The 22815-nt window shown below is 32.2% G+C and overlaps 1 protein-coding gene across 1 annotated transcript in view; it reads left to right on the top strand.

Annotated features, from left to right (window-relative positions):
• HCRTR2 (hypocretin receptor 2) overlaps positions 1 to 22566 on the top strand; it is a 97516-nt gene extending 74950 nt beyond the window's left edge. Inside the window, exons 4-7 of the mRNA XM_045542224.1 lie at positions 4843 to 4958; positions 17415 to 17635; positions 20311 to 20432; positions 22170 to 22566. Coding sequence (XP_045398180.1) covers positions 4843 to 4958; positions 17415 to 17635; positions 20311 to 20432; positions 22170 to 22399 — 689 coding nt within the window. The 3' untranslated portion in view covers positions 22400 to 22566. The remainder of the gene's footprint in view (positions 1 to 4842; positions 4959 to 17414; positions 17636 to 20310; positions 20433 to 22169) is intronic.
• Positions 22567 to 22815: the final 249 nt, after the last annotated feature.

Raw genomic sequence — 22815 nt, forward strand, 5'->3', positions numbered from 1 at the left:
TAGAAAGGTAGCCTAGCCAAGAAAATTCACATCCTAAAGGAGAAAGGAAGCGAGTCAGAACCTATAATTTCTGGAACATAGGAACAGACAGTCTAAAGAATTGAGGTCGGAAAGAAGATGGATTGGGGACTAATTGTGACATGTCTCTTACACAGTTCCTTTACGATGAGTTTTATTTAGAAAATAGCCTAAAAATATTCTTGGTCAGAATCCTTTACCCAATTCATGAATAATCTCTCCCTAGAGAGATTAAAGTGTTTAATATTGTGAAGCAAATAAATACACTTAAATCTAAAGTTTCCAACTCAAATATTGGTTCTTTAAGTTTCTAGTGATAGTAATTAGAAAAATTAGAAAACTACCCATCTATTATTCAATATGTATCAGTGGTATTTTCTCTAAAATACTTTAGCAATTTGTTTCATTTATATGTTTATGGGCTGCTTTTGTCAACTTTTCTCTTTTTTGTTTCCCTGAATAATCAAATAGCATTAACCCCTGTTAACCATCATAATCAGCTATTATGATTAAGTAAATAGGCCCATGGTTTTCAAATTACCTTTGAGTAATAAGTATAAATACATGAAACTCATTGCTACCTTTAGTATTTTACTATCTAACTCTAGCATGGACATTTTCTTTAAAAAAAAATTATTGTTAAATACTTAAAAATCTAAACCTATCCATCAGAAGTCATTTAAGAAAACTGTTTGAAAGTGATTTTGCAATATCCCATAATTACTTAAAATGCTTATAAATACTAAAATTAAATGATATTTGATTGATTTGATCAAACTTAGTAAAAGCTATAAAATTATAATAGCATTTCAAAAATTGAATGAAATTGCTAATCACTAATATTTTAAGAAGAATGTAAAATAATTCAAAGAAGCTTCTTATTTTGCTTATTAGACATTTAGTTTATTATAATGATTTTTAGATAGCATGAGCCCTGAACATGTAGGCTATTTATAAGTTTATGTTCAACTTAAAATGTTAAAACTTGGCACATGTGTGAGAGTCACAACCTAAAACATCATAGGAAAGTATATTTTACAGTGTCAGCTCTCTAAAATTCAAACATCGGTAAAGGCTGACTACTATTTAGTGCAACTTAAAAAAATCTTGTATAATATCTTCTTTTTGAGAGTAATTCATGATCTGTGTTTGTCTTTATCCTAAGTTAAATCAACAATGTAGTTATAAAAGTAGACAGTGATATAATAATTGTCCTAAAACCAATATAACAATGGGGAAAATGTCACAAAAATAATACAGTCAGTGGATTCATATCTATCCAATAACTTTTGGGAAAGTTCTGTAAATTCTGTTTCACACATGTGCAAAATAATTGAGAAATCTGTCTTACTAAAAATTGTACCAAAAATAGGCAATCATTTATGAATAATTGATTTCTGAAATTAATCATATTCATCATTGCCTATGGCTTCTTTCAAATAAAGAACCATTAACCATAAATTCTGGCAGACACACCCAACACTCAAGAACATATAAAGCATGTTAATAATGTTTTAATGATCATTAAAATGTACATTTGTGTGTGTTCACTGTTTGCTTCAGTCACATCATTTCAAACTTCCAAAATTTCTAAATTGTTCCAGAATTATATCTGTACTTCCTCAATTGCTTGGTTTGCAAATGCATAGTTCCACAGGATAGATTCTATTGAAAGAAAAATAACTCTCTTTTTATACACTCAATCAAAGACATAATTGCATCACTATTCATGCATCCAATGTTTAATGAGCATGTCCTGGTGGTGAAACATTGGAGATTGGTAATATTTCTCTTCCTGAATCTTAGGAAGAAATTGTTTTTGGTGCTCTGAAAAAAAAATAATGGAGCCCTTCTTTATAGTCAAAGTAATTATGGCATCTGGCCTATTATGAGTTTTTGGAAGTATATAAATATGTGTATATGTGTATTAATTAGAACATTTATTAAAAATATTTATTAGAGAGAACCTAATAAAACATGTTAAAGATTCAGGTAAATTTAATAGACATATAAACTTTAAAAAGATAGTCCAAATTAAATATTGAGAAATCACATTTAATTTATTTGTCCATTCAATGCCTGATAAGTGTTGCATGAAGGAGAAATGTTTGTAATTTTTAGATATTAGGTTAACATGATGGCTGAATAACGGTCCTTAACTTCTCTGAGGGAAATTAACTTTTGCCTGTCTAATATATGACAGTACTCTTAATCTCTGGTTTCAAAGATTAAAAATCTACATTTTTTTCCTCATTTGTTAGTTTGATATATATGTAGGAATTTATTTAGATTGTGCCTATTAATCAGTTGAGTAGAAACACAGATTTTTAATGGTTGGCAATATTTAAAATGCTGTTTTCTAATTAAGTACTGCTTAAGTGAAATAAATTTCATGTAGCTACATTCTAGGTTGTATACAAATGTCTTAAAATACATTGAAGACATTGCTCATTAAGTGCAGAGAGACTTCAAGGATATTTTCACCACATACAGCTTAAAATTTCAATGGCATATCTGAGTTTTCAATTAGCTTAGACTCTAAGCATGAAATCAAGAATTTAAAACTATCATGTTTCCCCAATTATTTATTATAATCTCCTTATTAAAACAATCTATCCTAGCCTGAAAGTCTAATTTTGCTTGATCAACTTTTCTCAGTGTCAGTGTGCATTACAATAATATGCATTTACCAGTCAATTACATATTTTCCAACTATTTTTATAAATATACCAACCACGTAATGAGCTTTAGCTCTCATCTGTTCAGAACTCCAAACTGGTATCACAGTGATATTGTCCATAGCTGCAGTCAAAGAAAAAAAGTTAACCTTCCTTCTTCCACTCACTTAATTTAGTCTGATGCTGACAGCAGGGCTTCACAGGTAAGTAAGCTTCAAAGGTGTGTTTTTTTAATGTGGAAGGCTCATGTGACACTTTCTTCAAAACAAATAAAAGTTCAAAGCCACTCAGGTGCCTGGAAAGTGGTGAGGTCACCTTCAGATTCCTTTGAAATTGGCCCACCAAATGGTGCTCAGGCTGCAGCACTTCAAAGGGAAAGGCTGTTTGTTATTCCTCCGGTCAGGATACTTGAATTCTATCACTTTTTATATAACTGACCTGTTTTTCCGGATAAACTTGAAAGGAGGTTAGAGACTGATGAGATAGGTGAGTGCCACCTGGACCAGAGAGCAGCTAAAAATGACACCTCAAATCGGTCTCTTAGACCTCCTAGCAACACATGCACCCTGCTGTCCCCTCTGAAGATGACAGCAGAGAAAAACGTCTAACCCAAGAAAGAAGAGAGAGTTTTAGAAGGAAGAATACAAAGACTATTAGACTCAAACTCAACTGACTCTGGAAGACAAGGCTATGGAAAGGAGATTGTGGAGGATATTAAACTCATAAATATGTTTAAAATACATTCAGTAAGAATTAAATGCATGATTGCCGAATAAATGTTATATATTATTATAGCCATCATCATATTTATTATTGACTAATCTTGACTATAAATTACCCTTATCACAAATTTGATCACATAACGAAGTCTTCATGCTACTATGTACCCTTTCTGAAGACGTGAAAGAATAAAATGCATGGAGATAATAACATTATCTCTCAGTAATAGCATGGAAACAACCCCTTTGGCAATATTAAAGTCAAAATAGTTTATTCAAAATAAAGTATGTGATTTTTAAAAGAAAAAAAATCACCCAAATTTCATCGTGTGAGTATTCATTTAGAATTATATTGAATTATCAGATTTAATATCCTGGAATCTCTGTAGGATATGCTGTTTCCTGTTTTACATTGCAGTAAAAGTAGATGGACCACTGTGATATATTCAAATAGTAGTGCAAAGAAAACATCTTCAGAAGCATTTAAAAAGTCAGTTAAAAGCCATTAAAAAGTTAATAATAGATATATAGAAAAGCTAAAATATTAATATTAAGCCACAATGCCATTAATTAATTGATTAATTGGCTTGGTAATAAATGTCTGATCTGTGATATGTATCATCTGTATACATAGAATTAATGATAAATAAAAAAATCACTACAGTCTTATAGGTGCTTATGCCTAATAAGTGAGATGAATATAAAAAAAGTAAATATCCATATTGGATTGAAAATAAACTTTGAAAAGCCTTAAAAGTTTTATTTTCATTGAAAGCACATGCATACAAACATACGTACATATTGACATACCATGCTTAAAGAAGAATTTTGTATATGTTCCAGAAAATCAACAAAAAACCTTTACTGTATTTAGTTTTCCAAACTAAATTTTTCCACATATGTATTTGGATGTACAACTGGGAATAGCCTCCCACTTCTCAGGGAATTTATATACTAATGAGGAGGAATTAATTGAGTTTATATTCTCTTCCCATTTTAACCAAAGCATTAGTCATTAGGTTTTGATTGAGTCAAGTCTCTTTTTGTAAATGCAAGTATAAGACAAGCCAAATTAATTTTATTAATTAGCCAAATATAATGAAGCCAAATAAAAGACCTTTGAAAAAAATGAATCCTTGACTTTGGATAGGCTATGGTATCACAAATTAAGAAATGACTAATTGTTATTTCTTTCTAAGTACATTAAGTGAAATTAAGACTTTACATTTGGTATATGTATACACATATACTGAGTAAAGGTAAGTAGTTAACTATTATAAATTGTTTTCCCTGTTGTGTATATAACATGCTAATGAAAGCATATAGAAAGTAATTGTATTCTTTGAAGAGAAAACATTGACAGATGTATCTTTTAATAAATCCATAAATTGTAATATAAAGTTTTATTATTTTGATTTTCTTCTTAGGTGAAATTTACCCCAAGATGTATCATATCTGTTTCTTTTTGGTGACATACATGGCACCACTGTGTCTTATGGTATTGGCTTATCTGCAAATATTTCGTAAACTGTGGTGCCGACAGGTATGTAATTTCAAATAATTTACTTGTGTTTTCTTTAGGATTGCTTAAAAACAAAATTTAAAGATGTACTGAACCAACATAGTATGTTCAGCAAAGTATTGTGTGTTCTAAAATAATAAGGCTCTAGCCATGTTTACATGCCTAGACATTTTTTAGAGTGATATTTAGAGAAAGTATTTTATGACCTGCCTTAAGGACTTTAAAGTTTAAAACTAAATTTAACTTCTGTGATGAATTGACTTGATTTTTGTCCAGAAGTAACATTAATTTTGCTTTTTATGAGAAACAGCAAATAAAAATTTCTTTATGGTTTTCTGAGACTATAAGTCAAGAAGATTATATTTTTGATGAGATTTATGTAATACATTTTAACATATGGGTTAAATCGTCAACTTCAAAGATCTCAGTTTTTAGAAGAGTAGATGAATCAGGCAGAATGTAGAATTTTAAAAAGATTTTATAACACTGATTTGAGGTTACTGCAGTTTGTTAGATAATTCTGTTGTATCAGTGAAAGCTTGTATTCACTCAATTATTCATTCATCAAATATTTATCACATATATTTTGCATACATGTTTCACAAAAGCTAAAAGCTCCAGTTTTGCCATTGAAGAATTTCATAGTCTAAAGGAGGGGAATAGTCAGATACAGGATGAAAATTACCTTAATAAATATAAGCACAGTAAATCAGAGTGAGAGGTAGTGAAGAGGTACCTAATCGAGGGCAGGTAACATTTAAGTTGAACCTTGAGATTTGAAGGAAATCCCACTAGCAAACACATAGTGGTTTGCAAAAGTACAAACAATATGGCTCAGCCTCCTGTATTTTGTAAACTCTATCTTAAAATGTCATAATTATTAGAGATGTATGTCTCTCCTTCTCTAAATTTATTGCCAATACTTTGAGCTTATCAGGCTTATGGAAAGCCATGCCATAGCTACCTGTTGAATTGGTGCATGTGAGTGTTTTTTAAATAAAATGCACTTCTTTAATAACACTTTTTAATAGCATTATAGTAACTCTTTTGTCTGTCTCCTCTACTCTTCTAAGGTAAAGACAGCACACTCTAGCCTTCATCTTTGTATTCCTCCAAGGAGCACATGCTCAGAACATAACAGATGCTCAAAAAACACTTTATAAGGAAAAAGTGAGTGGAAGACTATAAGATAGTGCTGGGGAAGTTTAGATAAAGAAAAACATAGGGAATCCATTTCCTAGGTACTCATATAAAATTTCTTATAAAAACTAGAATTGTAAAAATTTCATGAAGAGGAGAAAGCATTTAATGAGCATGTAGGGATAAAGGCATTTTAGATTTAGATTGAGATTTTAACAGGGAATGTTAGTGTTAATATCATCCCTTATTTTTATATTTTTATTGGTTGGTGTGCATCATATATAATAAATGCTTATATTTCTTTTCCATTATTTACAAATTGGCATACCTTTAAAACTCCTTAAGGGTTGTACATGTATCTGTCTTGTCACCATCATATCACCAAACTTTATATGGTACCTTGCCAGACAAAAGGTTCAAAAAATATTTCTTGAATAAATGGATGCCTCCCAAACCCCAATTTACTTCTTCTTTATTTATTAGCTCTGGTTCTCAATTTTCCAAACTCTAAAATAAATTTGAAGAAATAAATTGTATTATAGGCTTAGATAATCCACATTGTTTTCATGAATTGTCCTGGTTAGTATAAGCCTCATGACTCAGAAGATTTGCAGTAAAATGCCTGGGCTGTGAAACTAAAATCATTTACAAAACAGATTGCAATGGAAAATGCCAAGTTCAGCTGAGCTCACTGTAGCAGCCACAATAAAGTAAATTAACCCCAAATGGGTGATTATATAGAATTCTGCTTGAGCAACTCTCAATTTCCAACTGTTAGTGTCTATAAACAGAGTCTTAAGGCATTATGTGTGCCATAGGCTACATCAAGTGAGCCATCAAATGAAAGGGCTGTCCTATTTGCTTGAAATTACAGAGATGCATGAAATCAAGTATATGCTTTTGAATTAGTAAGTGTAAGATTATTAGTGAGTAAATTGTGCGTCCTTGTCTGACTTTCTCAAGAAGTTTAAGCCTCATTAAAAGAACTAGCAAGCACTTTGCTGTAATGAATTACTTAAATTCTCTCTTTTCTTGGTAATGTGCCTCAGAGAACTTGTTCAGTCAGAAAATTCTGCAGACTTCTCTAAAACTCCTCAAGAACTTCTTAATCTTAGGTTGCTTGGCTCTGCGTGCCTCTGTCAACATTCTTTTCAGTTCTGAGCCTTCAGATAATCCAACACTTAAATCTTAATCATTGTGTGTACTTATGTTAATCCATTTCACAAATATTTGTTAAGCACTTACTATGTGTCAGGTGCTGTGTGAAGCACTAGATATGAACTATAATAGGTATTAGAGTCTGAAACTACATTTCAACTTTCCAAGGACTGTGAAAGACCTTCCCCTTCCCAGCTTATATCATAATCTCTTCTGCTGCCCTTTATTTTCCAACACTCTTCTAACAGAACTTAAGATAAATAGTATTAGGAGATGAAAAAACAGTCTAGTATGAGGAAATGGACAACAAATTGTAATTGCAGAGGCAGAATCAGGAAGGCAGTAACTCAAGTCCACACAAAGAAATAAAGAGCACCAGTAAGGTAACTATGCAATTAATATAAAAGATAGTATAAAATATTTTTGTAATTCTTTTCTTCTCTTAATTAAAAGACAACTGCATAAAATAATAATTATAAAATTATAAACATTCAGTTTATAATGTATGAAGATGTAACTCAAAGGAAGGAGGAGGGGATGGAGATATATTGAAGCAAAGTTTTTTACACTATTGAAGTTGAATTGACATTAATCCAGGTAGATTATTTCAATTAAAATGCTAATTGTAATCCCCAGTGTAACTGCTAAGAAAATATTTTAAAAATGTGTATAGTGAAAAAAACAAGAGAATTAAAATGGTATCTATTTAACACAAAGCAGCAATGAAGAAATAGAGGAACACAATAGGTATATATAGACACAAATCGCAAAATGGCAGATGTAAATTGTATTTTCTCAATAATTACATTGAATGTAAATCAACAAAATACTCCAATTAAAAGGCATAGACTGGCAGAATAGATATAACCAACAAAAATTTTTTAAAAGACCATGATCCAAATTTACAGTACCTGTAAGAGACATACTTCATATTCAAATATACAAATAGGTTAAATGTAAAATGATGAAAAAGATGTACCATGCAAATAGTAATCAAAAGAGAGCTGAAGTGGATATACTAAAATTAGACAAAAGAAACTTTAATAAAAAGTAGTACTATAGACAAAGATGGACATTTTATAACATTAAAAGAATCAATCCATCAGGAAGATACACAAATTATGAACATATATGCACTTAATAACTGAAACCCAAAATACACAGAGGAAACACTAATAGAACCAGAAGGATAAATAGACAGTTCAACAACTGTAGTTGAAAACTTTAATATTTCACTTTCAGTAATATATAGAAAAACCAGGCAGAAGATCAATAAAGATATAGAAGAGTTAAACAAAATGATCAACACTGGACTTAATAGATATCAATAGAACATACCACCAAAAATAAAAGAATACACATTTGTACCAAGTATACATAGTATATTCTCCAGGCTGGATCATATGATAGGCCATAAAGCAAGTCTCAATACTTTTTAAATAATTAAAATAATAAAAATATGCTTTCCTACCACATGGAATTATATTAGAAATTAACTATAGAAAGAAACTTGAGAAATTCACAATTATTTGGGAATTAAGCATTACTCTTTTAAATAACAAATAGGTAAAAGAAGAAATCACAAAGAAATTTATAAAATAGTTTTAAAACAATGAAAATGAAAACACAACATACCAAAAACATACATGAAATGTAACAAAAGAAATGCTGAGAGAGAAATTGATAGCTGTAAACATCTATGTTTAAAAAGAAGAAAGATTTCAAATCAATACCTAAAGTTCCACCTTAAGAAACTATAAAAATAAGAAAAGACTTAAAAACAAAGCAAATAGTAGGAAGGAAATAATAAAGATTAGAATGGAAGTAAATGAGGCATAGAAAACAATAGGAAAAAAATTAATAAAACTGAAAGTTAGGACTTTGAAAGATCAGAGAAAATGACAAATCTTTTCCTAAATTAGCCAAGAAAGAAGAGAAAAGACTCAAAATACTAAAATCAGAAGTGAAAGAGGAGAGACATCTCTACTGACACGACAGAAATATGGATAAGAGAGTATTATGAACAATTTTATCCCAACAAATTAGATAACCTAGATGAAATCAACAATTTCACAGAAAGACAAACTATTGACACTGACTCAAGAATAATTAGAATATCTGAAAAGACCTATCAGAAGTAAGGAGATTGAATTAGTAATCAAGAAACTTCCCAAAGAAAACACCCAGGAGGCTTCTCCGTTGGAATTCAACCAAACATTTAAAGAAGTATTAATACCAATCCTTCACAAACTTTTTCAAAAAATAGAAGAGGAGGAAATACTCCCCATCTCATACCTTGAGGCCAGAATTTCCCTGATACTAAAACCACAGACATTCCAAAAAAAGAAAAGTACAAACTATTACAGTTATGAACATAGATGTGAAAGTATTCAATAAGATCTTGTCAAACCAAATCCAATCATATAAAAAAAGGGTTATACATGATGACCAAGTGTGATTTAATCCAGAATGCAAAGGGTTTAATATATGAAAATCAATTAATGTAACGCATCATATTAATAAAATAAAAGGCAAAAATCACACAATCATTTCAATACATGTAGTAAAAGCATTTGACAAAATACAATATTCTTTCATGTTAAAACCAACTCAACAAACTAGCAATAAAAGGCACTTCTAAGTTTGATAGAGGGCATCTACAAAAACTTTAAAACTGACATCATACTTAATGGTAAAAGGCAATGCTTCCCTACTACGATCAGGAACACAACAAAAAATGTCTGCTATAACCGTTTCCATTCAATATTGAATAGAACTGATTCTCCACAGGGCAATTAGTCAAGAAATAACATTAATGATAATAAAAATAAAAGGCATCAAGTTTTCAAATTAAGAAGTAAACTATCTCTTCTCATAGGTCACATAATCTTGTATATAGAAAATCCTAAAGCATCTATATGCAAAAATAAAATACATTAGAACAAATAAATGAGTTCAGCAAGTTTTCAGGATAAAAGATTAATACTCAAAAATTAATTTCATCTCCACGCACTAGCAAAGAACAATTCAAAATGAAACTAACAAAAAATTTATTTTAAGTAGCAGCAAAATATAAAATAAAAAAGCAACAGAAGGAATAAAATACTTAGGAATAAATTTAATAAAATAAGTGTAGGTAATAGAAGGCTTTAACCTAGTAAAGTATATTTAGGGGAAGTCCAGATACTATAGGAAAATAGATTCCATGCAGTAGTTATAATCCCCAAAAAGAGAATTATGGATTCACTGTATTTCTGAGTATTCTAACATAACTGTCAAAGATCCAGGGAAAAAATTATCCTATCCAGGAAGAAAATTATCTTATCCACAAAACAAGGTGCATCTATTAAATGATGTGGTTCTAGTTACTATATAGGCAATAAAAATAATCAAATGAAAATAGTTCCAGATTAGTAAAAATGAATAACATATTGACAAAATCAATAACATAAATATATAATGTTCCTGCAATATTTTCAATCCTTATATATGAATATCAGTAGCAACCATAACTATCAACAACTTCAATGAGTCAGCCATAGTTACAGAAGATTCTCAAGACCTTTTTAATAACCAATAGGTTAAAGAAGAAATCACAGAGAAAGTTAGAAAATAGTGTTAAATCAATGAAAATGAAAACACAATATACCAAGTACATACATAAAATGCAGCAAAAGAAGTGCCCAGAGAGAAAATGAGAATCTGTTCAGAACTACATCCACTCAACCATCAAGTAGTTCATTCCTCTACAATCTTGTTCTTCATCACCATAGTTAGTCTTAGAAAATTTACCAGCCACAATCCTTGATTCACATGTATTACAAGTTGAGAATCCCTAATCTGAAAGCCTTAAATTTGAAATGCTCCAAAATCCAAAACTTTTTCTATGTCTACATGATGCCACAAGTGGAAAATTTTACACCTGACCTCGTGTGACACGTAGCAGTCAAAACACAGCCAAAGCTTTGGTCTATGGCCAAAATTATTAAAAAATATTGTACAAAATTACCTTAGGCTATGTATATAAGGTGTCCCATCCCCAAGATATCTCATTATGTATATGAAAATGTTTCAAAATAAAAAAAAATCCAAAATTTGAAACACTTCTGGTCCCGAGCATTTCAGATAAGGGATACTAAATCTGTACACAACTTGTATACTTATAACTACAAGATATCACTGAAAAATTAAAGAACTAAATAAACAGAAAGATATTCTGTGTTCATGGATGTGAAGTATTAGTCTTGTTAAAATAGAAATAATTTCAAAATTGATATATAGATTCAATATAATCCCTATCAAAATCCCAGATGTCTTTTATTTTTTTGCACATACTGGCAAATTGATTCAAAAATTAATATGGAAATGCAAGGGACAGAGAATAGACAAAATAATCTTGTAAAAGTAAAACAAGTTGGAAAACTTACTTCCTACTGTGAAATCTTAATATAAAGCTACAGTAATCAAGACAGTGTGGTACTTGCATGCAGATAGTCCCATAGATCAATGAAATAGAATTCATTGTAACAAGTAAGTCTTTATATGTATGCTCAATTGATTTTGGACAGGGTTCTAACACAATTCAACAGAGGAAATCATAGTTTTGACAACAAATGGTGGTAGGACAACTCTATAGCCACATGCAAAAGGTTGGAGTTGGATTCCACCTCATACCATATTCAAAACTTAACTCAAAGGCTACATATTATCTAATTCTACTTGCATGCAACATCGAGAATAGGCAAAATTACAGAGGCAAAAAGATTTGTGCTTGGCAGAGGCTGGCAGGATGGAACAATGGGGAGTGACTGCTAATAGGTTTGGAGCTTCATTCTGGGGTGAACAAAATGTTCTGGAGTTAGATAGTGATGCTGTGATGGTTGCACAAATCTATGAATATTCTAAAAACCACTTAAATGTAACACTTAAATGTACTTAACACTTAAATGTAACCACTTAAATGTAACCACTTGATGTAACAAGAGTGTATAACAGACACTATCCTAGGGTTGTTTATGACTAAAGATTTTAAGGTCCATAGAAGTGCAGAAAATGAGTCTATTCAGTGAAACCCATATATGTGATCTGAGAATAGACAAGGAAAACTAATTTCTATAAAGAGGAGCTAATAGAGTATGTGATGGAATAATGTTACAAGACAACAGATCTAAAGCTGAACAATGGACAGGAAGCATAGGTTGTGGGTGTTGGGTGAGAAGATCAGGTATTGTGGTTTTAGTCCATAAGAGCTATCTGTAGACTCTCAAAGTGGAGCAATTTATTGTGAGGATGCAGTTAAGGGAAGGGAAAAAGAAAATTATAATCCTCATCATAAGAATTTAGCATGTACATCTCAATTATAACAGAGCAGTACCAAGGTGAAAAAAAATGTGTAAAGAAGTTGTAGAGTTTAGTGGGAAAAAGTCACTGGATGTTGGAGCACAGTCATTCTCAAGTGTGTTGAGGTGAGGGACAAGAAAAAGTCCCCTATTCTCTGCTGTTTCAAGTAGTGAAACATAACCAGGTTGTGTTTCATATAAGACAGTCCAAGGTTACCAAGTCTGTTGCACTTTATGATGATGAAATGGGTGATGAGTCAAGAGTAAAGCAGACTTGTCTTCCTAGAGCAGGCATTTGTTAAGTGCTAAGAAAAAGTATCATCCAAATTCTCAGACCTGTCTAGCGACCAAACTACCAAATTAACTCTCTACTCCTCCCACTTCCAGATAAAATTCTTGATTCATTTCCACTTGTCTCCTTTTTCTCACCCTCTCACTTCCACTGATTTCTCAGCCTACTTCATTTGCCTTCAAATTTCATCACTATAGTGAAACAGCTTTCACTAAAGTCATCAGTGATTTTTATTTTCTTCTTCTTCTTTTTTTTTTTTAATAGACAGGGTCTTGCTTTGTTGGACAGGCTCCAGTGCAGTGGTGTAAGCATAGCTCACTGCAGCCTCAACTTCTTAGACTCAAGCAATCCTCCTGCTTCAACCTCCTTAGTAGTTGGGACTATAGGCATGCACCACCATGCCCTGCTAATTTTTTAGTTTTTGTAGATATGGAGGTCTCACTACGTTGCCCAGGCTGGTCTCGAACTCCTGGCCTCAAGCAATCCTTCCATCTCAGCCTCCTTGAGTTATGGGATTATAGCTGTGAACTACCATGCCTGACCTAGAGTAACCAATGATTTCTCAAGAATATTTTCCTTAAGTTTTCTTGCTCGATCTTTTGGCAACATTAAGTAATGTTGTTCATGGTTTCATTGTTCATGTACTTCCTTCCCATGGATGTCCTATATGTCTTTCTGCTTCTCTTTTCTTTGAAGAGTTGTGCTCCTTTCCCTGGCTATTAAATGACACTTTGCTAGGTCTCTTCACAACTCCATACCCTTTTGTAGGTACTCTCTTTCTCAAACACTTTCTTAATGAGATAAATTGCAAATGCATATATACATCAGACTGGTGCTCAGAGATACACACAATAGCAACATATATAAACATACACTTTACCTTTATTTTAAGTCTTGAAATCAGACAATAAAAGTCCTACAACTTTGCTCTTTTTAAAAATTGTTTTGGCTTTTCCAGGTTCTTTTCATTTTCATAAAAAATTTCAAGTCAGTGCTTCAATTTCTTCAAAAAAGACTGCTGGGATTTTAATGGGATCGATTGCATTGAGTCTATAGATCAATTTGGGGAGAATTTTCATATTAAATCTTCTAATCCACAAGCATGGTGAATGTCTTCATTTATTTAAGTCTTCTTTAATATCGCTCAGCAATGTTTCATAGCTTTCTGTATACATATGTTGTTCACATTTTATTAAATGTATGCCTAAAAATACATTCTTTTATTTATTAAAGCTTTTGTTTTATAATTTAATCTTCTATTTGTTTATTGCCAGTATATAGAAATGCAATTGATTTTTTTTATTAATTTAGTGTACTGCATTTCTCTAAGTTCATTTATAGTTCACTTAGGTTTTTTGTAAATTCTTTAGGATTTTTTTGTAAGCAATAATTTCTTCTCAATAAATAAATCTGCATGCATTTTATGTATTTTTCTTGTCTTCTCGTGCTGTCTACAAACTCCAGTACAATGCTGAGTAGAAGGGGTGAGAGAAGAATTCATTACTTTGTTCCTAATTTTGAAGTGTTCATCTTTCACCATTTAGTAGGATGGTAGCTAAATGCTTCTCATAGATGCCCTTTATCAGGTTGGAAAAGTTTCCTTCTATTACTACTTAACTAAGAATTTTTGTCATAAAAGGGTGTTGAATTTTTACACTGTTTTTTTCTTTATCTGTTGAAATGATCATTTTTTTCTTTTATACTGTTACTATCATAAATTATATTGTTTGTTTTTTGAATGTTAAGCCAACACTGCATTGCTAGAATAAATCTAATTGAGCAAACTGTATTATCCTACTTGTATATTGTTGACTTTGATAACATAGTTTTAAGGAGCTTGTTATCTTTGTTCATGAGGGCTACTTAGTTGCTGGCTTTCTTTTGTTGTCATATCTTTGATTATCAAGGTAATTGTGACCTCACAAAATTGGTTAGAAAATATTATCTTTTTTATAAATTTCATAGAGAGTCTGAACAAGATTGGTATTATTGATTCTTTGCTGTTTGATAGAATTTATTAATAAACCTATATATTATAAATAGGCCTGGAGATTTTTTTGTACCAAAACTTGTAAGTACAGTGTCAGTTTTGGTAATCTTTGATTTTTAATATATTTGTGAATTTCATGTAAGTTTGTAAATTTATTGACTATAATATTCTCTTCTTTCCTTTTTAATGTCTTTAGCATGTTTGCTCTTTCCTTATAACCTCATACTGGTCAAAAAATACTTCTTAAGACAGGATGGGTGTTAAGGTCCATCATGTAAATGACATTTCCAGTTTATAACTGGCAATACCTCTTTCAGGATGTATTTTTGTGTCAAAGAGGATGTATACAGTTTATTTATAACAGTGGAATAAAAGTGGTGTGTGTGTAGGGGTGTGTGTGTGTGTGCGCAGCGGCACTTTCCACAGTCAGAGATCATTGAGCCCTCACTAATATGGCAGAAGAAAGACCTTCCCACAAGGACAGCTTCCCAGGCTGGATCTTTCAAAGTCCTTTTGTATGATTATTACTGCTTTTATGTAAGTAGGCAAGTATTCAAGGATTTACTAACTACTGTTGTGTTTAAGTTTATAAAGGGAAACATTGCACCATAATGTAAAAAGATGAACTTTGTAGTCAGATAAACTTGAGAGCAAATTCTGGCTTGAGATTTATTGTAAAGATATGGACTTGGATATTTTATTTAATTCTTCTCAGTGTTTGCTTGATCAAAATCTGTAAAATGAGATTTACAATCTACTTTTAGGAATGTATTAGGGATTACTCAAGATTATATTATTGCGTAGTTTCTGTAGCTCAGCTAATATCAATGATTCCTATTAAGTTTATGTTGAGCTTCTCTAGACACTCAGTTTCTCTGAACAGTTTATCAGTGGAGAAATTCATGTTTCCTCAAACTAAGTACAGAATTAAGCATTTTTTGTCCTTATTTAGGTCATCATCTAAAAGGGGCATTGCTATATATTTTTGCCTGATTGCAAGAGCCATAACTCTGCTCCCCATGGCAGTTTCTCTTTGAGGGAACTGTTTCTGATGATTGCTGAAATCATCAGATGCAGAATATTGGTTCTTTCTTTGAGGGGAGCACTCAATGGTGGAATCACTAAAGTTTAAATGATCTTTGAGAGATCATTTAGAAAACAGTTCAAAATCACTTAGCAGACACTCACAGGGTTTTCATGCTAGAAGTCTTTTGGAACTTTCCAGCATCCATTGCTGGCTCTTGTCAGTTATTTTTTTTAAATTGTTATTTAAAAAGAGAGTAAAAGAGGAGGGAGGATTCCCAGCTCCTATCCCCCAACCACTAGATTAAAAGTCTAAGTTGAACTTCCACTACGTGAAAACTCTACATAACAGGATATGAAGAGTTAGGAGAGAAATAATTCATCAGATGTTTTCTATTTAAGGGAAGGTTTGCATTAACATCATTTGCCTCTTTTTCAAGAGAAGAGATGGTCAAAGGGAGCATCTTATTAATTTATCTGTGTGGACATCAAAGTAAAATTCAGTTCTCAAGTTAAAGATTATCTAACAGACTTTTATCTTATGATGTAAAAAACAACAGAATCCATCCAACATCCATTCAGAGACCACAGGGACACATTGGTCTCTCCTGGCTTGCAGCACAGAGATAAAAGCAACAGCTGGGCAATCTTAATAGAACTAAGATGGCCTTATATTGTGCTTATTGGCATATTTTCCTCATAAAAAAAATCACGCATGCTGAATTTTATTGTTTTGCTCACTAAACCTTATCAATCTTCATGAGCTTTTAATTAAGAAAATATTATACTTGGAGAGACTCCCTGCTATTATAAAATGTTTGAAAAGAAATGGAAAATTACAAGTTGTGTAACTGTTGTTACAAATTCCAGCTATTTGAAATGTTAATGTGAGACCACAAAGAATTCTCACTGTTTTTCTGTGCATTTTAAAGAGCTGCACCACAAAATTGGTTTCAAACAATTTCATCACTATAAACAGTGAACAACAAAGAACATTTGACTTGTTTTCTTATTTCTTTCATTCAAAGGTTTGCTTTGTCCAAACTTATGAAGCAGAAAACCTAATAGAAAGCAATAGGTTAGTTACGTCCTATCTCTCTGCCCGGCAGCAGATGGCAGTATTGATGCATGAAAAAAAAATCCATTCATGTTACTTTGACATTACCTGCAGATTTTCCTTCTCTTTAAACTTAGATAAAGAATTCCTATTAAGACAATATGGTTGCCATCCCTTTACCATTCTCCTTCCACAGGTTTTTCCCTTTTTACAAGGAGATATCTTTTCCACGTAGAGCTCTCTTTAGACTTGACAAAATTATGATGTTTTAACTTTTTTTCCACCCAAACTCCTATTTGGCATTCCACTGAGTGAATGCCAAGAACATACTCAGCTCCATAAATGTTCTGGAGAAACAGGCACTCAAATCTCCCTGACCTCCAGCGTCTGGGACACTTTCCTGACTGTCTTCTAATTAAATCTCCACAGTGGAACTTTCCTAAGTCAGATAGCAATAAAGATTCTCTTCTCCTTTCAGATCCCTGGAACATCATCTGTAGTTCAGAGAAAATGGAAGCCCCTGCAGCCTGTTTCACAGCCTCGAGGGCCAGGACAACAGACCAAGTCTAGGATAAGCGCTGTGGCCGCTGAAATAAAGCAGATCCGAGCCAGAAGGAAAACAGCCAGGATGTTGATGGTTGTGCTTTTGGTGTTTGCCATTTGCTATCTACCCATTAGCATCCTCAATGTGCTGAAGAGGTAAAGTACGTCTGTTATTTGAAAATGAAGTGGCTTGTCATTTCTTGGTTCTTAATTAAGAACTTTTTTTATTTTTAGCCAGAGAAAAAAATTTAAACTTTTTGCGTAGATACCTTGTCGGGCCAGAAGACTCAGTTGTGTGGTAACTGGCAGGTAAGGTGGGCAAGCCTTTTGGAGAGCTCAGACGTATATGCTCCTGTCTGTGCAGATTCTCTGTTGAATGACAGACATAAAACAGATGTTTCTCCAACCTCTTCAAGCTAATTGCTAAGCCTTAAATGCAGAAAAAGTTCTAACACAAAACAACTAATTTACGGCTTGCAGTTCTTTTTTGATGAGAACAAATGGGTCTTCCAAAACTAGGCAATCTTGACTGAATTCTATCTAAAGGCTAAAAAGAGATAAGAATGTTTTGTTTGTTTTCTAATTATAGTTAAAAGTGCATTTGTGAGCATTAAAAAAAAAGTAATCAAGCAGATACTGTGTTGAATGTTTAAACACAAAGAAAGAAAATCCATTTCCTGAAATCACTAAATCAAGCTCAGGGCAACCATTAATAAAAATCAGCACAAAATTTTTCAGTGAGGGAAAGTATGTTATTTGTTGCGCTGCAGACACAACTATTAAATTCAAAAAATTGACCAATGACACGAAACAGCAGATGCAGAGACAATGGTACACACTGAACTTCATGGCCAGCGAACTTTATCAGGAATTATCAGAACTGTTGCACATAGACCGGTCCCAAGGCAATACTAATTCTGTTTATAATAGGCTTCAAACTTAAACTAGGATTGCTCCTCTTACTTTTCCCTAATTCAGAGTCAAGATCATATTACTCATGTCTGGGAACTCTGGGGAGAGGCAGCTTTGGCTGGAGTCAGACTAAAGGTGGTATACCCAGCTACAGAAGTTTCTCCTTCTCTTTGGCTTTTGTCTTTGATTGCTCAATAGCTTTTAAGTGGAGAAGAAATGGAAAATTAACTTTTGTTTAGTAGCATTATTTACAGCAGAAAAAGCATTAAAAATATAAGAACTGTGGTTGCCTAGGTCCTTAGGACACATGCCGGCTCAAAAGAAAATAAAAATTATTTTGCATTCCGTATCTTTTCATGCTTCCCGTCTTATTTTTCTTGCTCACAGAAATTATATTCAAATTTATTCTGATCTCTTGCTAGATGGTGTTTTCTGCTCTTAAGAACTTTATAAACATGTTATGTTACTGGGTAGTTTTTCTTCTCTCTCTCTCTCTTTTGTTTACTCGTTTAGTCAATCTAAATTCAAAGAAAATTGGATTTACCACTCTCTGGGTTGCTCATCTGGATTTTCTGTATCTTAGCACTTGTTCCTTTTTAAAAATTATTTCCAAATACCTACTTGTCAATAATATTTTCTTATTCTTCTGACTTAAATATTTTCCTTTCCAAAAAAACCAAATAGTTTTCAAAGGAGAAAGTCCATGTTACATTTAAATTATTTTCACTTTTTGGAACATTCTACTTTTTTTCACAAAATAAAAACTGTTAAAAATGAATTTGAAAATTGTTTTTCTCATTACCACACATATTTTTGTCAAATACTTATCTTTTTGTCTGTCCTTGGGTATTAATCTTTTTTCTTTCTCTCAGAAAAATAAAAATTCCTAGCTTGTTTTCCTTGAAACTTAACTTTTTGCCTGATTGGTCAAAACCAAGTTCTTTAAAGCTGTTCTGGCTTATCTAAGATTTCAAAGATATTTTGAAGTAGAGGATCATAATGTATTATCAATCCCATTTGTTTATACTGTCTCATTTTATATTATATTTTTTATAAAACTTTAGTACTCTGTAGAGCACCATTATATTCCAGAAATCCATTTCTGTCATATGCTTTCTTATTGGAAAAAAAACAAAAATACAGATATGGCGCAAGTTACACAATCATTGATGGAGCCTCCAACAGGAGATATTAATACGTTATCATCTTTGACCTTAGGAGCTGCAAGTTATCTGCTGTAGGTTAGTGAACAGAATTTCTAAGTATGGAGAAAATCTTAAAGTAGTCTTTAATAATGTCATAATAAAACATTTTTCAGAGTTTAAAGTAATACATGAGAAATTAAAATTCAGGAATTTTAAGACATTACCAGAATCTTGCCAATTTAAAACTTGTTCTTCTCTAGGTATTAAAGAGGTCCCAGAGGTCAAATTTCAAAAAAGCCAGGAAGATTGGAGTTGAAGACATATGGTGCTTTGATTAATGTATAAATGAAAGTAGGAAGAGATATTTACAGGCTGAAATTTAGGAATGGTTTTTACATGATACACATAATGGAATATCAACACAACATTGCTGAATTGTATTTAGAAACAAAATGAAATAAGGGAAATATATATTCAACTTCTGCATTCCTATTCACAAGAAATATTGTACTTGCTGTTTGCAGAAGGGTTTTCTTCGCTCACCTGATTTGGCTTTTGATTTATTAATTGTGCTGTAGAGGTTCTGTTCAGGTACTGAAGTTATGCTAGACCAATTATGGTGTCAGAAACCTGTAAGTGGTCAATGCCTGCAGCAGAGGACAGCAGGGGTCAGACAGCCTCTGTCAAGAGCCTTGCTCACTTTTGAATTTAGTTATTTAAAAGGTACTTTCCAGAATCACACTGGATTTTCTGTTATTGTTTCTTTTCCTACAGAGTATTTGGGATGTTTACCCACACTGAAGACAGAGAGACTGTGTATGCCTGGTTTACATTTTCACACTGGCTTGTATATGCCAATAGTGCTGCGAACCCAATTATTTATAATTTTCTCAGTGGTGAGTTTCAACTATTTCTTCTATAAACCCCAGTCCTAGCCAAGGACGAGGGATCAATGACCAGAAGGTTTCAAACATCCTTGAAATATATGAAGAGTTTAGTTGCTACTTGAGATTATTTTCCCCTGACCTGATTGGTCTTGAGTTTCTTCCTTCATGAGAGAAAATAGTTAACTCATCAGAAAAAAATTATCTAAGTGATTTTTCCCCATAAAACTTATAAGAAATGTTGAAATAGGAGAAAAGTAAAAATTGTGAGAAATCAATAACAGAATCTTGTGTGACATACTTGAAATTTATGATTTACAAAAATATAAAATACTTTTATCTGTTTTGCCTTCCTATATTATTCCTTTGCCAAAATGTATAGCCTAATTGAGATTTATGTGAAAACTATTCACTTTTAGATATTTTGCTGTATTTACATTTCTCTTGGGAATGTCATCTCTTGGGTTTATCTCAAGATTTCTCACTGACCACCAAAAATATTACTCCTAAATAACACATAACCTAAATGACACACATACACGTGTCTATCTCTGTCATATAATCATAAAAAAACAATTAAATAACTATCATTTTATTTACATTTTGCCTGACTTTTAGAATTGTTTTAATTAGCTACATCTTTACATTGTCTTCTTCTCCAACCCATTGACTATTCCTTTCCTATTTCTATGTTCAAATATATGGTAATTTTAGATGGAAGAATAGCAATTCATTTTATTGCACACTTAATAAATTATGTGAATCTTCCAACTTTATCTTTGGCCTTCTAGTTGCATAGGTTAAAAAGACAATTAGATTTTTAAAAAATAGCTTTGTCTTAAAATTTAATGATTACACAACAAAAGGACTAAAACTCTGAGCGTTGCACTAAGCAGGTAAAACCTGTAAGGAAGTTGTGATAAGAAGTGTTTTAAGTAGAAGCCACAGAACCAAGTCAAAGTCCTGGCATGGAGGCCTAGAGTGAGTTGGGGAGGCAACTGATACTCTTGAGAACTTGTTACATAACTTCTATTGCACTAGGCCCTTGAATACCCATCTTCTCATTTAACTATTTAATAATTCGTTTATTCATTCACTGAGGCTCAAAGAGAAGAAATGATTATTGCCAACGCTGTCATTCACTCTAATAAAGGTGATTGTTTCATTTTCATAGTTCTCTACTTTTCCATCAGTAATTTAAAGACGAGGAACACATTCTAAAGTTTTTTTTTTCCCCTTTCAGTTTTTTGTTCTGCCTTATGTAGATCATAAAGTGGAAACTTTTCTAGATATTTTAATATATTTTTCTAGAAATCTTGTGGACTTAAATGTGTCAGTAGCAGTTTTTCAGGTGATATCTATAAAATTTTGGCTATGTATGACATAGGTTTCATTATTTTTGAAATAAGTATCTCTCGGCATCCTTCTACTGATGGCCACTTCTGTGATAGTTGTATGGTTAAAATATGCCTCTATTCACAAACACATGAGGTTTGACTATAAAGGAATGAAACAAACTCCAAACATCACACATGAAAAGTGATCTTGTTATTTGATGGAAATACATCATTGTTTCAAGAGTCTACCAAGCTTCCAATAAACTCAATTTCCTTTTTCTATGTTCTTCATCTTTGCAAAATATTACACCTCATCGTTAGTTTGGCTCAGGGGAGCAACTCAGTTGTACCCTATTCATGATTTGTTGAAACAGTTATGTATAATTTCCTTTCTTTCTCCCTGGTTTGCCAGGAAAATTTCGAGAGGAATTCAAAGCTGCATTTTCTTGCTGTTGCCTTGGAGTTCACCATCGCCAAGATGATCGGCTCACCAGGGGACGAACTAGCACAGAGAGCCGGAAGTCCCTTACCACCCAGATCAGCAACTTTGATAACATATCAAAACTTTCAGAGCAGGTTGTGCTCACCAGCATAAGCACACTCCCGGCAGCCAATGGAGCAGGACCCCTTCAAAACTGGTAGAATATTTATTCACGTGACAAGGATACCTGAGTACAACTATTCTTTTTAAAAATCACTGGAAGCAGAAATTTTATTATCCTAATGATCTGAAGCTAAAACTGCTTGTGGATCTTTTTTTTTTTTTAATCTATTGCTCTTTGGAAATAAAAAACAAGTCAGTTTAAAATAATCTCTCACCTTTTGATTTAAATGTGTTAGAAGTTTAACCTTCAACAGAACTTATTGCAGGCTATTTCACTTTTAGTTTCATGTATTATAATTTGTGTCAATTAAATGTTTGAACATTTCTAATTCTTCTTATAATCCTTTGTTATTTTAATCTCTCACATTCAAATTCCTAAAAATTACCAAAAGTTATCCATTGATTTTCTTTTGGCTACTAAATGAAGTAGCAATTACTAACTTAATTGACAACA

This window comes from Lemur catta, chromosome 2 (genome assembly GCF_020740605.2).
Source record: "Lemur catta isolate mLemCat1 chromosome 2, mLemCat1.pri, whole genome shotgun sequence".
Classification (NCBI taxonomy): domain Eukaryota; kingdom Metazoa; phylum Chordata; class Mammalia; order Primates; family Lemuridae; genus Lemur; species Lemur catta.